Source organism: Musca vetustissima, unplaced genomic scaffold (genome assembly GCF_032173495.1).
Source record: "Musca vetustissima isolate MV318-11 ecotype Yass unplaced genomic scaffold, APGP_CSIRO_Mvet_v1 utg93351, whole genome shotgun sequence".
Classification (NCBI taxonomy): domain Eukaryota; kingdom Metazoa; phylum Arthropoda; class Insecta; order Diptera; family Muscidae; genus Musca; species Musca vetustissima.
The window spans coordinates 15,185-34,706 of record NW_026887005.1 but is presented as its reverse complement, the minus strand read 5'-3'; the positions used below and the strand labels follow the sequence as shown (position 1 = coordinate 34,706).

Sequence of the window (19,522 nt, the reverse complement as noted above, 5' to 3'; positions counted from 1 at the left end):
ATAGATCTTTACACATTGAACTAAGCTCGTTGTGCCAGAGTGCATTGGCTCGTTCGTCGAAGAACACCTCAAAGTTCAGATAAGTATGACATATCTTGGTGGTTTGATTGAGCCATCAATTGCTAGATCTGCAGATTGAGATCCTCGTCTAGCTAATTCGTATGCTTTTTCATTATCCATGATGTCATGGTACCCAACACAGACAATAGCTGCAAGTTCTTCCAAAACTGTTCTACACTTGGCTTTAAGAGCCACTTGACTCTATCCACAAAGATAGTCACCGGTTCAACGATCTCTGCATCCAGACTTTTTATCAATTCCACTACCTTCCAAATAGCGAAGATTTCAGCTTGTCTTTTGAAGAATATTTTGTAATGCCTGCCGTACTGGTATCATCATATTTGTTTTATTTCCCTCTTAATTGACAGGTATCCGGAATTGAAAAAATTTGCGTTAGCGTAATTTTTTGCATCCTTCAAACTAACCTTTTATTAAAAAGCGTCGATTTTTTTTAGAGTATTACAGATACTAAAAACCCAAATTCTCTGAACTTTTTGTACTTAACAAAATTATTGTCCTTCTTTTCGAAATATTCAAAGCCTACTAAATGATTCTTATTGGAGATTTCTTAATATAAACAAGATATGAATTAAAAATAATTTTTAAATACTAATTTACGCATTTTGAAATATATTGTTTACTTACTTGTACGATTTTGTGTTTGCATGAAACTCATTTTGGTGATTTAGGCGTTTTACACCACACCTGTAAAGGAAAAAATGAAAAATTAAAACAAAATTAGTGGGGTTGGAAAATAGATTTTAAACTGTTAATTAAATATAAAATTATAAGGTTTGTAAAATGTGGGTGTAAACTCTGAGCAGGCAAACTGTTGAAATATCGAAAGTGGAAATTTTCAAATGTTTTTTTTTGTCTAACAATTCCACCCAAATCAAAATAAGGCGTTTTAACTCTATTCCAAGGAGAATAGTATTATTAGTACTAATTACAATATTTGAAAAAAACAAAATTTAATTAATGTTCAACATATGTTATGACGTCTTTGGCCTAAAAAACAGAGGAGGATGGAATTTAAAATTTCGGAATTCTCTGTCCCTGAACAAGAATAATTGAAAAAGCGTTTGGATACCCTCCCCCATAGGTATACTTGAAATTGAAATATAGGGAACATACCAAAAAGTGAACCTATACCGATAACTACAAACTGGTTTATGTAAACCATTGTGTACACCACACACATATTTCAGGAATTTTTAATGAAAACCCCAAAGCGTGGACTGATACTAATAACGCATGGTATGTAGAATATACAATCCTCAAACTACTGCAATTTAGATTACATAGTGTAGGAATAAGCGAATATTTGGGGTTATAATTATATATGAGGGCTATGCCTAATTAATGACCGACATATGTCAATTTCGAACCCAATATTTTTGTTTTGTCTCAATTCATTCCTTCAGGAGGTAATGGTATATGGGGGAGATGCCTAAATGCTGGCCGATATGTTTCATTATGGTTAGGTTCGAGTTTTTTATCACGATTTCCTTAGAAATCGAAATGATTACAACCGATGGCTAAATCGTCTTAGAATTTCATAGTTTGTAGGATAAAACTGAATATTTAAAGTAACGACTATCTCCTATAGGGGACCACCCCTACCCACGGAACTAATCCGCTAACTATTTTAATATAAGAAGGGGGTTATATGGGCACCACCCCTAAAAGGGGGCGAATATTAATAATTTTTGGTAGGAAGATTTTTTACCATATGCGACTACAAAATACCAAATTACAACGAATTCGGTTGAAAAACACGCTCAAGAACCCTAAAATACCGAAAATTGGGGGGTGCCCTCATATAGTGGTTATCCGAAAAAAATAGGCCTATATTTATAATTTTTAGTGAAGAAATTTGGTACCCAAAAAGAACCCAATGTACCAAATTTCAGCGAATTCTGTTGAAAAACGAGCTCAATAACCCCTAAATATCGAAAATTGGGCGTGCCCTTATATGGGGGCCACCCGAATACCTGTACCTATATTTAAAATTTTTAGAGGAGACTCAATGTACCGAATTTCAGCGAATTTGGTTGAAAAACGAACTCAAGAACCCCAAAGTACCGAAAATTGGGGGTACCGTTATATGGGTGCTACCAGAAAAAGTGGACCGATATTTATGATTTTTAGTGGAGACATTTGGTACCAAATAAGAACCCAATGTACCAAATTTCAGCGAATTCGGTTGAAAAATGCGCTCAAGAACCCCAAAAATGCCCTTATATAAGGGCTATGCCTAAACGTGGACCGATATAACCCATCATCGAACTTGACCTGCCTGCAGACAAAAGACTCTGCAAAATTTTGGCGGGCTATTCCAATTCCTTCAGAAGATAGCGGGATTAAAACATACAGATGGGCGGGCGGATGGACATACAGACGCACGGACATGGCTAGATGTTCTTAGAATTTTACCCTGATCAAGAATATATATGCTTATAGGGTCGGAAATGAATATTTCGAAAGTTTCGATGAGTTACAAACGAAATGACAAAATTAATATACCCTCCATACTATGGTGGAGGGTATAACAACATTATCAGGAAACAAGAAATTAATTTATTTTACACATTATTACATACGTAAATGTATGAAAATAGTTTTAAAATTAATAACTACAACATAATTCTATTCCCATTACATTTCCGATTATAATACGTGCCAGGCATAAATTATGTATTCCAACAACCCCCATAATAGGAAGCAGGCAGTAGTTTGATTTTCTACATCCTCAATGGGCATCAACAAAGTAATTAAATTAAACACCTTTCATTTAAATTCGATAGCAACAACAACAAATCCCTAAAATGTAATTCTTAAAAAAAGAACCGATTCGTTTGTCATCATTTTTTTCTGAAAATTTCAAATGATTTGGTTTTCTATGCAGAACATGTGTTTTTTCGTCATAAATGTGTTATATCTTTGCCGCTTATTCTACAAAATATTGTTTGTTATTGCCGTTTTTTGTTTGCTATTGGAGGGGAATCGACACAAATAATAATAAAAAACAACACGATCCGTTAATCCCCCAAAGTACCTGGGGTATTTTTGGCATATTTCTGTATTTTGTTTCCCTTTGTAAAATATTTTCTACAAAAATAGAGGTATGGGGGAGACGGAGAGATGAGTGGTGTTGTGATTTCTAGGAATTTGTTGTTCCCATCATTACCATTGCTTCCTTACTTTTTTCCTTTGGGCTTTCAAAAGAATTATACCAATATGACGGGGCTAGCTAAGGAGGATTATAATTACTTAAACAATTGGCTATCCAAGACAAGAAGTGCTAATATGTTTCCTTGGCACGGCAATACTAGTACATACCATGTGATTTATGTATGTATGTTTATAACCAAAGCACACACCTACCTTTCTTGTTTTGAAATTATACAATTTAGTATTTATATTTAGATTTGTTTGATAGCTAACAGAGAAGATGGAATGACAAACACATTTGTGTCCATGTGTCAAACTGGATGTCAGTTTAAACGCAATTGGGTCACAAATAATTTATTGCCCCATATGTTTTTCAAAATATCATTGGGGGAAAATAGAAAAATTTATATGGAACAACTCTAGTTTAGTAAAAACGATCAAATTTTTCTGAAATTTTTTCCAGAGGTAGGTATTTTTACCCTAATTATGGGGATATCTTTTTTTCTTGGGGGACGTACCCGGTTACCCGGTTATTTGACCCGGAAGTTCGGGTACGGGTACCCGGTTATATCCGGTTCTACGGATCCGGTTAATATAATATGGGTATCATTTTAAAGGTCATTGAGTGGTAATATGATGGGGTTATCTCAAACCATTTTGGATATAGTCAAAAAACTGGGTTTTGGTCCCCGATTTTTTTGAAAAACCCCCTAAAAGTCGAACTTGGGTCCATTATAGTCCCTCTCCAAACAGGACCCAAATGATAGACCACAATTTGCCCTTTCCAAAATGGTGCGATATGTGGCTGTATCTGTTGTGGATCAAAAGATATGGGCCTTAGAACCCTATAAAACAAAGAAAATCTTTCTACATGACAGAATCTCCTTTTAAATAGCATGGTGTTCTTTGGGTGACCGGCCTTCGGCCGGGGATTTAAGACTTTCTCCTATGGACAGATGCCAACACCGGCTAACGCGGCAGAAACTCCTTCTAAATAGAATATTTTTTTGTGTAGCTGGCCTTCGGCCGGGTATTTAAGACTTTCTCCTATGGACAGATACCAACACCGGCTACGCGACAGAATCTCTTGTTAAATGGAATATTTTTTTGGGTGACCGGCCTTCGGCCGGGGCTTTAAGACTTTCTCCTATGGACAGATGCCAACACCGGCTAACGCGGCAGAAACTCCTTCTAAATAGAATATTTTTTTGTGTAGCTGGCCTTCGGCCGGGTATTTAAGACTTTCTCCTATGGACAGATACCAACACCGGCTACGCGACAGAATCTCTTGTTAAATGGAATATTTTTTTGGGTGACCGGCCTTCGGCCGGGGATTTAAGCCTTTCTCCTATGGACAGATGCCAACACCGGCTAACGCGGCAGAAAATCCTTCTAAATAGAATATTTTTTTGTGTAGCCGGCCTTCGGCCGGGGATTTAAGACTTTCTCCTATGGACAGCTACCAACACCGGCTACGCGACAGAATCTCTTGTTAAATGGAATATTTTTTTGGGTGACCGGCCTTCGGCCGGGGATTTAAGACTTTCTCCTATGGACAGATGCCAACACCGGCTAACGCGGCAGAAAATCCTTCTAAATAGAATATTTTTTGTGTAGCCGGCCTTCGGCCGGGGATTTAAGACTTTCTCCTATGGACAGATACCAACACCGGCTACGCGACAGAATTTTCTTGTTTTTGTAGGGTTCTAAGGCCCATATCTTTTGATCCACAACAGATACAGCCACATATCGCACCATTTTGGAAAGGGCAAATTGTAGTCTATCATTTGAGTTTGGGTTAGAGAGGTACTATAATGGGCCCAAGTTCGACTTTTAGGGAGTTTTTCAAAAAAATCGGGGACCAATACCCAGTTTTTTGACTATATCTCCAAAATGGTTTGAGATAACCCCATCATATTACCACTCAATGGAAAGGTATTTTGATAACCTTTAAACCTTGATAACCTTTATTATATTAACCGGATCCGTAGAACCGGATATAACCGGGTACCCGTACCCGAACTTCCGGGTCAAATAACCGGGTAACCGGGTACGTCCCCCAAGAAAAAAAGATATCCCCATAATTAGGGTAAAAATACCTACCTCTGGAAAAATTTTCAGAAAAATCTGATCGTTTTTACCAAACTAGAGTTAAGCCATTTATATAGGTATATAGAAAAATAGAAGTTTTGAAAAAGACTTTAAAATTAATATGGATATAGAAGAATATGAAGAAATTGGACAGAAAAACATATTACGAGCTAAGTTTGCACTTTCCTAACCATTTCTTAGTAGATTAAAGCAGATTGCATAGTTGAAAAAAACCTTAGAGACAGTAGAAAGTGAGCACCTGCTAGTCTGTGGCGTCTGTAGGCCAAAACTGGGCAGCGACACAGGAGATTCTCAACTGTCACCGCTTCCTCCTCGTCAGCACAGAGTCTGCAGTAATCATTCGCATCACGGTCCCATTTTCTGGTAAAGGCCCTGATATTGCAAAAATCGGATCGCTCTTACTGAAGTCGCTCAGATTTTCAAAAAATTTCTGAATGGTGACTCGGAAGAATAATTATAGTAGAATTCTGGTTTCTTTTGAGAAGATTGAACCCTCAGGTACAAGTGATAGCAATTTCATAATTTCTAAAGAGGTTCTCCCTAAAGTAAATTTTAGACATCAATAGACGACTCAAAGTAAATGACCCATATTTGAGAAATAGCAAACAAAATATTGCCATTGCAAATTAATTACAATTCCGTAGAATATTCATTGCCAAAGAATGGGGGAAAGAACGTAGAAGAAGGAAAAAAAGCTACAAAACAAATATGTTGCAGAACTTCCCCTAAAAATCTTAAAAAAAAATATAACACCATCAAAATAAACAAAAAATCAACAACAACAACAACAAATCACTCACATAAACAAATGAGCAAATAAAGCACACAACATAACCCAAACGAGACAGACGGGCAAACAGTCAGTCACAAATAAATAAATAAACACAAACAAATCATTAGTCATTCCCTAAACATTTCCGTTTATGTTGGAATCGGTGTAGAGAAGAGAAAAACTCCAACGACATTGATTGTGTGGAAATAAAAAAATGTGCATATATGGCACAACGCGCAAACACACACACACCACTGCACTGCACCTCTTTCATGTAATATACAAAACGGTGGTATATAGAATATAAACTTATATACTATATAAAGTATATACCATGATAACTAAAACTAGCTTTTTTACAAAGCGAGGTTTTATATTTGTCGGGATCGGGATCGGTGCTGAGAGTTTCTCTCTCTCTCAGTGGTAAATTGTGAATTGTGTTGGAAAACATTACCACAGGTAGGAACAAAAAAGTACGAAAAGGTACCTAAAATTCAACTTCAAATGATAATAAATCATAACTATCGAGAAATATTGGCAAATATTTATACCAGTTATTTGCATAAATAATATATGTTATAATTTAAGCGTAAATGTATTCACGAATAATAAAAAATCTAATTTTTGTTTTGGTACGTTTATGTCAATTCGTACCTTTTGTGAACAAAAAGTACGCTTGTTACAAAATTAAAAATGGCGCAACTCTAATTACTCTCTTAAGAGAGAGAAACTCTCAACACCGATCCCGATCCCGACAAATATAAAACCACGCAAACAAACACAAAAAGCATAACAAAATGAAATGGAGACACGCAGACACAAAGGAAAGGTACAAGCCGCCAACGTTTTAGCTACTGCTGTTGTTGTTGCTGGCGAAATCCCAGACACAGAAGAGGAGCTCCAACAACAACAAACGACGACGCACAAACACAAAACAAATTCACACACACCCAACAAAAACAATATTATTATTTAGTGTATGTGTAATGAACACCAAGCAGACTGCCCGCCAGCCACCATGAATGTGGAGGAGAAGCCCCCAGAGGTAATTTGCCAAGGCGGCAAAGTAAAGTTCAAATGGAAAAAATGCAGATTGGTTGGCTGCTTTGAATAGTTCTGCTGTTGTTTACAACAATATTTTTATGCACAGACACGAACACACACAATTTTTGTTAAACACTTTTTTGCCATCACCTTTGTAAGAATTTAAATACAATTTTTCTTTTTTTGTTCTTCACAAAATTCACAGTATTTTTATTTATTTTTCAATTTTTCTTTTTTGCAATTACTATTTTTATTAAAGATATCTTTTCTATATAAATTTATTTTCCTTGGAATTTAATTATTTTTTAACGGACAATACAATAAAACGCAGCCATTACACGATGAAAGCCGAAACATAACAGTGAGTAGTGGTACACACAAATGAAATGGTATGTGGTTGACTCTGGCTGCCTAGGCTTGCTGCTCTCATTTTCAATGTAGACAGCAGTGACGTTGACAGAGCACTGGCAGCATTGCAGAAAAGAGAACTTGTCACAAACATAAGAAAAATCCAAAAAGAATCATGCCGTTGTTCATGATGGGGGAAACACAACATTTGTTGTTGGCAGCAAAACAGCGCATAAAGAGAGAGAGAGAACCTGTCACAGCAAAAGAAAAATCCAACAGGAATACAAACTGTGTGTGTTTATGGGGGGAAAACATAACATTTGTTGTGTTAATGTGCGTTAACAGAAACAATGACAGCATAACAACAGGGCAGAACATGTCACAGCAAAAAAGAAAAATCCAACAAGAATACAAACTGCTTGCTGCTGTTGTTGAAGGAGCTTGTGTATGTTTTTGTGGGGGGAGAAACCATAAAATTTGTTGTTTAAGAGAACATGTCACAGAAAAGAAACATCCAACTAGAATACAAACTGTGTGTGTTTTGGGGGAAAACATAACATTTGTTGTTGTTAATGTGCGTTAACAGAGCCAATGGGAGCATAACAACAGCCCAGAGAGGGACAGAACATTTTACAGCGAAAAAGAAAAAATCCAACAAGAATACAAACTGATTGCTTGCTGTTGTTGTTGATGAATGTGCTATGGTATTTTTTTGGTGGGGGTATATGTTTTTTGCTTGCTTGTTGTGTATTATTTCCCATTCTCTCTGCACTCACTAACCATGTTCTTGTTAGTTTGAACGTTTTGTTTTTGTTGCTGTTTTTAGCTTGTTAAGACATAGCCGATGACTTCGTCGTCGACGATGTTGTTTTTTTTATTTTGTAAACAGACCGACACAAGACGAACTCGAGACAAATGTGTTGCAACCAATAATACGAGGATTCATTTTCTCTTATAATAAAGCAGCAGCAGCATCATCATCAGACATATACACTTTATTACATGTAATTATTTAAATATGTAAACAAGACGTGTTTTGAATAATCTAATTGGAACATTGTAATCTATTAAATTACAATAATATGGATTTTTTTGATTATTTGAACACACACTGGGGTTCAAATGTCGCCAAATGCATTTTTGAAAACGAAATTGTTTAAAAAAATGGTTCAGATGGGTTTTGTGATAACGAGTTATGTCGCTTTAGTTTAGAACATCCATGCTTTCACATATACGTGGGTGTTCAGACCCTTATATTTTCCGATTATTTGAACAATTTTTTAGTATAATAAGAGTATAATTTCGAAGCGGCAATAAGGTATTTTTTCCTCCGGGAAATGTAAGCGAAGTTTAAAAAAATTCACAATTTAATTTAAAACGAAATTCTGATCCGTAGCAGTTGTTGGGGCCTGACCATAGGATATGGATATCTTATTAGGACAATGTGGAATATAATTTTGAAACAGCAGTTGCCTATGGTATTGTATGTAATTTGTTACCAAGAGGGTATTTTTAACCTTTGAGAAATACCAAATTAGAGATGGTCAAGAACCATCAAGAAGAACCTGGAATCAAAAATAACAGCAACTTTGGTTGTTAAATATACCCAATAATTCCGATATATATACACAATTTTTTCTTGCGGAAATTTGTATTTCCGTAGATATGGTTCGTCAAATTTTTGGTCTCATGATTTATAATTTAAATGCTACCCATATTGATACAGTTAGCATTTTAAAGCGTTTCAAATTCAGATTAGAAAAATCTAGTTTCCTCATCGATGAAGTGTATACATGCAGATATATGGCCATCAAAATTGCGCGGGACCCTTAGATTAGGTTTGGGGATATACAGTCACTTATGTGGCTGCAGCACTCTGAGACCGTCAGGTCCACTGTGATCATTCACGAAAAGAAAAAGATATGGAGAGATCTTGGAGGGAGAAAAGAAGGGGGTATAGAGAGATGAAAAGTTTACAAGGAAGTTTGAGAAGGTAAGTATAAGATAGTATCTATGGCTATAGAGATTGGACGGAAGATATATTACGTGACAAGGTTGCACTTTCCCAACCACTTTAGGTTTAGGTTGTATGCTGTATAAACTAAGACTTTGTGGAAACTGAGCACCCACTAGTCTGTGCCGTCTGTAGGCCAGGACTGGGCAGCGACACAGGAGATGCTCAATTGCCTCCGTCTCCTCCTCGTCAACGCAGAGTATACAGTAATCCGTAGCATCATTATCCCATTTACTGGTAAAGCCCCTGATATTGCAATGGCCAGTAATGATTCCTGTCATTACACTCTTATTTCATCTTTGCTCAGGTTCAACAGTGTGTCCTTTTGGTAATTAGAGTCGGCCAAATAGATCTTGACACATTGCACCTATGTTCGTTATACCTAGGTTCGAAGAACGCTTCAAAGTTCCGATAAAAATGACATATGGGCGGTTTGATTGAGACATCAATTCCTAGATCTGTAGATTGAGATCCTCGTCTAGCTAATTTGTCTACTCTTTCGTTACCCATGATGTCACGGTGTCCTAGTACCCAACACAGCCGATAACTGTAAGTTCTTCCAAAACTGTGCTACACTTGAGGACGGCCTCAGATTTCTGTATGCAGACTTTTAATCAATTCCGCTTCTATCTTGGATCCGTCTGTATAGAAAGCCAAACCGTCCAGAGGAGGGTTACTCCGGTTCCAATCGTCTCTACTAGGAATAATGACATCTAGCGGGACTCTTATAACATCCTCCAAACACGAAATTATCTATTTTTAAACAAATCCACACTTTCTGTGTGGACAGCCTCACAGCCATTAGGCAGGCCATGGGTACCACCATTAACAAAGTATTATGATTTTGACTCTTTTTGGGGGAAGTACTAGATTGAGTAAACCGATTGGCCCCATCTTCGGACATGATCAATGTTTGGTAAAAGTATTACGATTCGGACAGTTTAGAACAAATCGGACATTCCATTCGATTCATATTGAATTAAAACAATTTTCAAAATGTTGACACTTTGTGGGGGAGGTATCAGCAGTAGTGAACCGATGGGTCCCATATCTTCTGGCTTTATCTATGATTGGTAAAAAATATTATGATGTGCAAAGTTTGGGTCAAATAGGGCATTGGATTAACAAATTATTAAGATTTTCACCCATTGTAGGGAAGGTACCACAACAAGTGGACCGATGGGTCCCATCTTCGAACATGATCAAGATTTGGTAAGTTTATTGCAATTTTTAATGTTTGGGTCAAATCGGACATTGAACTCGCGAAACCTTTTGGGGTTGGTAATGGGAGGATTGCGCCGATAAATCCAACCTTTTAAACAATATACAGGAGGCTTGGTGGTAAAAATATTAGGTTGTGTAAAGTTAGGTTCAAACTAATTTTCAGCAACATCTTGACCATTTTGTATGAGAAGTGGACAGATATTTCCCATCATTGAAATTGATTTTATATTGGAAGAAATGTGGCGATATGTAAAGTTCGATTATTCTATTCGAGTTAACGGACGCACCAACCTCCAAATAGTCTGAAACGGACTTGGCCAAAAGAAACAAGGGGTCTGAAAAATTAAAATTCAAAAAGTATGTTGGTTTTTTTAAACTCCAGTTCTCCAAAATTATCTCGTCGAATAAATGATCTAAAATTGAGGCATATAATAGTTGTACATTCGATTGAAACTGAAGACTTTGAATTTGGATACTGGAAAAACGTAACTACCTTATCATATCACACAATGTTTAAGACAGACAGACATACTTTGTTACACCTTAGCAGTTCGTTGGTATTAGATATTCAATATAGATTACACTGTTCGAGAGACAAGTGTTATTCTATTACACCTGACTGACTATAGCTGGACTTCTGTAAACAAGAAACAAGTATTAAGCATATAACCGATGACATCCACGACAAGTTTCCCAAAATATTTTCAGTTAGAAATCATTCAGTTAGTTTTAAACTTTCAGTTACTTATTATTCGAATACTCGATATTACGATTGACACTAAATACATAATCGCGTAGCATTAATACCGTTGTTCCATTCCTTTCATATACACAGCGGAGTTGGGCAGAGCAGCATATCTACACAGAAAATATAAAATGTCCATTGTCGAGGGGAAAAGTGAGACACACACAACCGCACAACAAAGAAAGGGGGAAACAAGACAAATTATGGAAAATTGATCCAATAAAAGTTTTCTGTTGTTGTTTGCAGGTTAAGACCAGTACTCCACTATATAGAAATGGAACACAATTTAGAACAAAACTTTAAATGGCAAATTTGAAACTTAAAATTTTACCTTTTTACCAAGAACGATTTTTTTCTATTATGAACTTCTCTGTGATTCCAACAAACCAACAACCACAGCAATTCAATAAACAAATACATACAATAAAAATCCACAACAATTCCATTACCCCACCCCTCTCCGAAACACAACACCTTGTAGACGAGGAGACGAACGAGACATTCCACACACCCAACAAAATATATCTTGTACGGACATGAAAGGGATTTTTTTCTTTGCCATTTTTCCACCTTAAATCACCTCGATTTTCAAAAAACTTCAATTACTTACCGCACAGAAGGATCTGTATTACAATTATTTATGTTTTATTTTATTGCTGAACACTTTTTAACTTGAAAAAATACAAATTTTCACTAGACAATCAACAAACGAGTTCGGACGAACACAAACGAATGAAACTACATTGAATTGAAACAAAAATGGCTGCTTCAATGGCATGGTGATGCCAGATCGTTAATAACAGCAGTCTATTTAATATATGTGTTTTGTTAATAGATGGCGCTACTGTTTCCCCCCAACTTTTTCCCAGTTTGTCAAATAACATTTTTTGAAGAAAAAAATAAATAAAATCGAAACTTGAAATAAAACGTTTTTGGAGAATATAAAATGAACACAATTATTGTTCTCTACTAGAACCTTCATGAATCATATGTTGTCAGATTATTATGACATTTGGTCTGTTCCCGTACTGCAAGAATCTACAACTTTTTACTACGATAACGAATATTCCTTTATGATTTCGCTGAAAATAGTAAAATCGAGTAGATTCTTGCAGTACGGGAACAGAAACATAATTCGAACATGAGATTCGACAAGACGACACGAAGAGAAGAAGAAAAATTGTCAACAATAATCGATAGTTGTCAAAAAACGCAAGTAATCGTTTGTTATCGACGGATTATTTATCGACAATTTTTTTTGTTTCACATTTCTAGTTTGTGTTTTTTTCTTACTAGCGGCTTTTTTTATCACATTTGGAGTCGTCTTCGTTTCGCGTTCATTCATCCCATTCATTGCAGTTGTTGTTTGGTTGTGGTTGGTATGTTTATAGGCCATTGTTATTGACGGCGGGCTGATCTTTTGGTGCTGCTCCGCTGGGGGAGATGTGAGAACGTTTTTTAGTTGTTGCTGTCATTGTTGTTGTTATTGGTTGGCAAGATAATAACCAAACTGAGACGACGAAGAAGAAGAAGAAAGCAGCAAGCACAACCAGAAAAAGTGTCTGTCTGTCTGCTTGGTCTGGTCTTATTACGTTTAGAGCAGCCAAAGAAGAGAGTTTGTCAGTTAGCACACAGAGCCTAGTTAAGGCGGTCGGTCGGATTGATGGTGTTGTAAAGCAGCAGCTGAAAGAGGAACAGAAACAAGACAAGAAGGCAATTGCGACACGTCGACAAAGATATTAATTAATAAAAAAATTCAAACATCAGCATACAGGTGAACAACTGACTGACGGCGACTGGTGGTACCGCATAAAATCTCTCTAGAACAGTTGCGAAAAAGCAGTAAAAACAATAATTTAGCAAAACATCCACACACACACACACACGTAGCCAAGATGCGTATTAGCAATATACGCAATGGACGCATTTGCCGTTTGGCATTGGTGCTAACACTCTTGCCACTTCTATATTTGTTGATCACATGGAGTGATGGCCACAAACGGGTGCAGGAGGTATATCAGGCTAAATTTGGTACGGGACGTCGTCACTATCAACGTTTAGAGGGTAGGCCCAAAGAAATACCGGTTTTGGTAGAAGGTAAGTCAATGGCTGAAAAAATGCAACAACAACAAAAACATACATAAATAATTAAACAATTACTCATTTCTTGTGTTATTACAGGGTTGGGTAATTTCGAACCCACCAATGTTGAAGACCGTGTAGGTCCCGGCGAAAACGGTGAAGCTTATCACCTGCCAGCCCATAAGAAAAACGAGGCAGACGAATCGGAAATGGAATATGGCATGAATATCGCTGCATCCGATGCAATTTCAATGCATCGTAGTGTACGCGATACCCGCCTGGAAGAGTGTAAACATTGGAATTATCCATATGATTTACCAAAGACCAGTGTTATCATTGTCTTTCACAATGAAGGCTTTTCAGTGCTACTGCGAACCGTCCATTCGGTCATAGACCGTACACCAAAACATATTCTACATGAAATTATATTGGTCGATGATTATTCGGACAAAAAGAATTTGGGTGAAGAGCTGGAGAGTTACATTAAACAATTTAATGGTTTGGTGCGTTTGATACGCAACAAGGAGCGAGAAGGTTTAATTCGTACGAGATCGCGTGGTGCCAAGGAAGCAACAGGTGAGTGAGATATGTTGTGAAATACGTTCATAGTTTTTTGTTAATCAATTTTGGAATATACCGGAGAAGTGTTTCTTCAAATCGGATAAGATTTTAATTTGTCATAGAACATGGTACCTGCGATAAGATATTGTCTTTCAAATGAACTGAAAATGCTCGCATTCACTTGAATAGAATATCAGAAAGGGGGGAAACGATTTTAAAAAGGCGTTACATTTATATGTAGGTATATTGAGAGTTTTTAAAATTAACAGCCTGTTTTTGTAAAATTCGAAACGAAACAATTCGAACGAATTACTACCAAACCTTTATTTATGTAAAAAAATGTTTCTTGATTCAAAACAAAAATAAATGACATATTTTTCAAAACCAAGGAGTTTGGTCGTGTCGTAAGTCACTCGAATTCATTCGTTTAGAATTTTACAAAAACGGGCTGTAAGTATCCAAACCGAACACGGATCTGTACTACAGCAAATTATTTTTGAAAATGTGGTTAAAAATTTGAAAATTCCAGTGACGTTAAATGAGACTTCAAATTGGTTCTTAGAAATTAGATAATGTCGCTTCTTATGTTGATCTTGTTGTCATATTAGATGCGGAATTGCGTTTTAACTTACATATCGAGTATTGTGTTAATAAAGCGAAATATTTACTAGGGTTCATAAAACGATGGTCTAAGGACTTTGACGACCCTTATGTGACAAAACGTTCATTTGTTAGTCTGGTTAGAATGACTATATGTCACCAGTCCTGAGATTTGATGTAGATTTCGTTATTCCTAGTAGATACGACTGGAACCGGAGTAATCCTCCTCTGGACGGCATGGCTTACTATACAGACAGGCTGGCGTTTACTGCGAAAGGCTAGGCCTTGAGCTTACCTACAAGCTGGATATCAACTGTAGTTTTTTCCATGCTGAAATCTTTGCAATTTGGAAGGCAGCGGAATTGATAAAAAAATCTGGATGCAGAGATCGTTGAACCGGTGACAACCTTTATGGATACTCAAGCGGCTCTTAAAGCCATCAAATCCTGTTACATAAAATCTGAGGCCGTCCTCAAGTGTAGAAGAGTTTTCGAAGAACTTACTTACAGCTATTGGCTGTGTTGGGTACCAGGATACCGTAACGTCATGGTTAATGAAAGAACAGACGAATTAGCTAGACGAAGATCTCAATCTGCAGATCTAGCAATTGATGGCTCTATCAAAGTACCCATATGATACCTTTATCGGAGCTTTGAGGCGTTCTTGAACGAAAGAGTCTATGAACTTTCGCACAACAAACCTAGGTGCAATATGGCAATATCTATTTGTGGCCGACTCTGTCTACTAAAAGGACACACAGGAATCATTACTGGTCATTGCAATATCAGGGCCTTTAGTTTCTTCTCAACAACGGAACCTGCACTAATCTACAGCATAATTAGAAACCTAAAGTGGTTGGGAAAGTGCAACCTTGACACGTAATATATCTTCTGTCCGATATTTATTAAATATTTAATGTATTGGGACAAAATGTTTATGGAGTGAAGTTTCTGTAGTGTAGCCGGAGATTCCATATGTCCATAGAGAACATCTTAAATCCACTTTTTATACTTTTTAGATAGTAATTTATCCTCCTCATCAGTAAATTGATACATAAAGGAATAATCAAACAATATCAACAAAATATCGACCAGCAGCAGTTTCAAATCCAAATTAGTGATTCTTTGAATGTTATTATTTAAATGTCGTCTTAAACAAACAATTAAAAAAGTTGTTCCAATTAATACATGAAGACCATGGAATCCTGTTGCTATAAAAAAGTAGTACCCTAAACTGAGTCAGCAATTGTGAATGGAGTTTCAATATATTCGTAAGCTTGAAGAATTGTGAAATAAAATACTAATAAGACTGTAGAGAATAAACCTTGAGTAGTTTGAGAATGATTACCTTCCATTAAATTGCAAGTAACAGTAATTCCTGATATTACTAAAATTACAGTATTTAACAAAGGAATTTGAAATGGATTAAAAGCAGATTTCCTAAGAAAAATAATGAATTATCATATCGATGGAATCACTCTACAATAACAGCTACTGTTGTTATAGCTATTAGAATAATTAGAACTTCTTCATATTGTACACCAGGGATTTTTCTTTAATAGAACGCAGTTCGATCCTCTTGCTATGAAAAAATAGAACTCTAAACAGTGTCAGCAATTGTGATTGAAACTTCAATATAATTGTAAGCTTGAATAATTGTGATTTAAACTCCTAATAAAATTGTAAAGACTAAAACTTGAGTAGAATGAGAATGATTTCCTTCCATTAAACTATGATAAGCTCAAGTAACAGTAATTCCTGAAATTAGTAAAATTCAATTAAAATTACATTAAAGAACATTGTATTACTCCCATAGAACAGTATTCTGTCTTCTTCCCATAGAAAACCATTCCATATTCTCTTAACAACAATTCTCTTTTTACATAAGCCCTATAAATTGTGTTATTGAGGATTAATATTTCCCCGTCTAGTAACGAAAATCGAGTATGAAGTATTTTTCTCATAGAAAACCATTAGATCTTCTCAGAAAATAAATAAATATTTTTGATTCTCCTTCCTAAGATTCATAATAATTTTTCCTTTTCTCTTTTCCAGGTGAAGTAATTGTCTTCCTTGATGCCCATTGTGAAGTGAACACAAATTGGCTGCCACCTTTGCTGGCACCCATATATCGTGATCGCACTGTGATGACTGTGCCCATCATTGATGGCATCGATTATAAAACATTTGAATATCGTTCCGTCTACGGCAGTGAAAATCATTTCCGTGGCATCTTTGAATGGGGTATGTTGTATAAGGAAAATGAAGTCCCCAAACGTGAACAACGTCGTCGTCAACACAACTCTGAACCATATCGCAGTCCTACACATGCTGGTGGTCTCTTTGCCATTAATCGTGAATACTTTTTGGAGCTTGGTGCCTATGATCCGGGTCTTTTGGTATGGGGTGGTGAAAATTTCGAATTAAGTTTTAAAATTTGGCAATGTGGTGGCAGTATTGAATGGGTTCCATGCTCACATGTCGGTCATGTTTATCGTGGTTTCATGCCTTACAACTTTGGTAAGCTGGCCAGTAAAAAGAAGGGTCCCCTTATTACCATCAATTATAAACGTGTCATTGAAACATGGTTCGATGAGACACACAAAGAATATTTTTATACCCGTGAACCATTGGCTAGATATTTGGATATGGGTGATATCAGCGAACAGTTGGCATTGAAGAAGCGTCTTAACTGTAAATCATTCCAATGGTATATGGATAATATTGCCTATGATGTTTATGATAAATTCCCAGCTCTGCCGGCTAATTTGCATTGGGGTGAATTGAGGTCAGTGGCAACGGAAAATTGTCTCGACTCGATGGGCCATCAACCACCCGCAATTATGGGTCTATCCCATTGTCATGGCGGTGGTAATAATCAGTTGATACGTCTGAATGCTGCCGGACAATTGGGTGTTGGTGAACGTTGTGTTGAAGCCGATCGTCAAGGTATTAAGCTGGCCGTATGCCGTTTGGGTACCACCGATGGCCCCTGGAGTTACGACGAGACAAGTAAACATTTATTGCATCGAGCTCATCGGAAATGTGTTGCTGTACATCCCACCACACAGCAGTTATTCTTGGCACACTGTGATGTTAATGATGGCTATCAACAATGGTATTTTAAACCAATTAAACCTAACTATTAGACAATCATTGTAACGGGGAGCGGGAAGTGAAGATGTAGGTGTAGTGAGACTGGTGGTTATACATATTAGATGAAGAGGATGGAGGTGATTTAAACGATGTTGTGTAAGGGTAAGGAAAGAAATGTTATTTTTTTCTTCTTTTCATTTTGTTTTGTTAAATGTCAAAGATGAGTGAGTGAGGAGTGTGTGTGTGCTTAGGGGTTTTATTAATATTGTCGAATACTGCAGTTGCTTAAATATTTATGCAAATGCTTTGCTGCCAGTTTGTTGTTATTAGAATAATTGCTATAACTACGCCGCTTTGTAACGGTAGTTTATATTGTTATTACATTGTGTATAATTTGTTTTTCAAGCAGATGATAATTAGATGGGCATTTTGAGGTAATCAATTTAAGTTTTCGGACGGATTTTTTTTTAGAAATGATTTGCAGTTTTCATGCACTTAGACGTCTGAACTCTATGCGATAATTAAAAACGGAAACAGTTTTTTTTATATTAAAGTTGTGCTAAAATGATTTTGTGTTTTCAGATATATTATAATATAGAGTGAGGGCATAGAAAAAATTTTGGAGATTATATCAGAAGTTCAAGTAGCTTCCTCAGTTGTAGTTACCGGGCATAGATATTTCCCTGCTTTATACCTTAGAGGTTTCCTTCCCCATTTATAAATACATCCGTACCCTCGAATAGATCTACGAAATTCCAATAGGATTTATATATCTCAGAATACCATTAGGACTTTCTTTCATAGACGGAACCTTATATCAATAGAATAGTAGAACCCTAAACTGTGTCAGCAATTGTGAATGGAGCTTGAATATATTGAGAATGATTACCTTCATTTGAGAATGATTACCTTCATTTAAACTATGGTGAGCTCAAGTAACAGTAATTCCTGAAGTTAGTAAAAGGAATTTGAAATGGATTAAAATGATTAATTCCTATTGGAGGAGGTCATATAGAGCTCCATATTCAATAGAAGGAGATAAACAATTTTGGGCGACCATTAAACATTGGTTGGGCGCCATTTTGTTAACAAATATAAATCACCTCGTGTCTCATCTTGTCCATGGAGGGTGCATGAAAGATAATGTTAAATAGTTTAGTTCTATTAACCAATGTTGGGCGCCATTTCGTAATTTGTAAAATCTCTCAGTTTTTTTGGCCTAGTAAAATTTGATTGGGCTCCATTTCATGTAAATTCATAATAAAACATTCGTTCCATAAGCCGAGCTTAGAAAAGATTTCCAGGCGCGTCGGTCTTTTGCACAGTTTTTCCAATTCGAAAGACTATTTTCGGCAATGTTGTCGACTTGATCTTTCCATCGTATTTGTGGCCATCGTATTTGTGAAATGTCAAGGTAGATATATTTTTAGCTCACAAACACAGACACACTCATCTTAAAATTTTGTAGAATAAAAATACAATTTTCCCCCTCTTATTCCCTTACCAACATCGTTAAGAAATTTACAAAAATATTTGAAAAACAAAAAGAATACAAAGAATGAAACTCTTAAACGGCCTATAAAATAATTTTATAAGCAATATATCTATTAGGAAATTATACATAGGAAATATATACATACAAACATACATAGATATATAGGAAAACAAAGAACGAAGTAAAATAAAATGAG

At 36.2% G+C, this 19,522-nt stretch overlaps 2 protein-coding genes across 2 annotated transcripts in view; one reads left to right on the top strand and one right to left on the bottom strand.

Moving 5' to 3' along the window:
• LOC133334486 (armadillo segment polarity protein) overlaps positions 1 to 12,244 on the bottom strand; it is a 30,760-nt gene extending 18,516 nt beyond the window's left edge. Inside the window, exons 1-2 of the mRNA XM_061542779.1 lie at positions 12,104 to 12,244; positions 706 to 765 (exon numbers count right to left, since the gene is read on the bottom strand). Of these exons, the coding sequence (XP_061398763.1) occupies positions 706 to 736 (31 nt within the window). The 5' untranslated portion in view covers positions 737 to 765; positions 12,104 to 12,244. The remainder of the gene's footprint in view (positions 1 to 705; positions 766 to 12,103) is intronic.
• Positions 12,245 to 13,388: 1,144 nt separating this feature from the next.
• On the top strand, positions 13,389 to 17,912 carry LOC133334485 (N-acetylgalactosaminyltransferase 7). Its single transcript, XM_061542778.1, has 3 exons — positions 13,389 to 13,590; positions 13,675 to 14,151; positions 16,791 to 17,912. The coding sequence occupies exons 1-3, from the start codon at positions 13,389 to 13,391 to the stop codon at positions 17,882 to 17,884; spliced, it is 1,773 nt and encodes a 590-aa protein (XP_061398762.1). The 3' UTR covers positions 17,885 to 17,912.
• Positions 17,913 to 19,522: the final 1,610 nt, after the last annotated feature.

Excerpts from the sequence above, each read along its gene's own strand:
- LOC133334485 (XM_061542778.1), top strand. The coding sequence starts at position 13,389 with ATGCGTATTAGCAATATACGCAATGGACGCATTTGCCGTTTGGCATTG. Across the intron at positions 13,591-13,674 it reads AATACCGGTTTTGGTAGAAG|GGTTGGGTAATTTCGAACCC; the intron begins GTAAGTCAATGG and ends GTGTTATTACAG. Across the intron at positions 14,152-16,790 it reads TGGTGCCAAGGAAGCAACAG|GTGAAGTAATTGTCTTCCTT; the intron begins GTGAGTGAGATA and ends TCTCTTTTCCAG.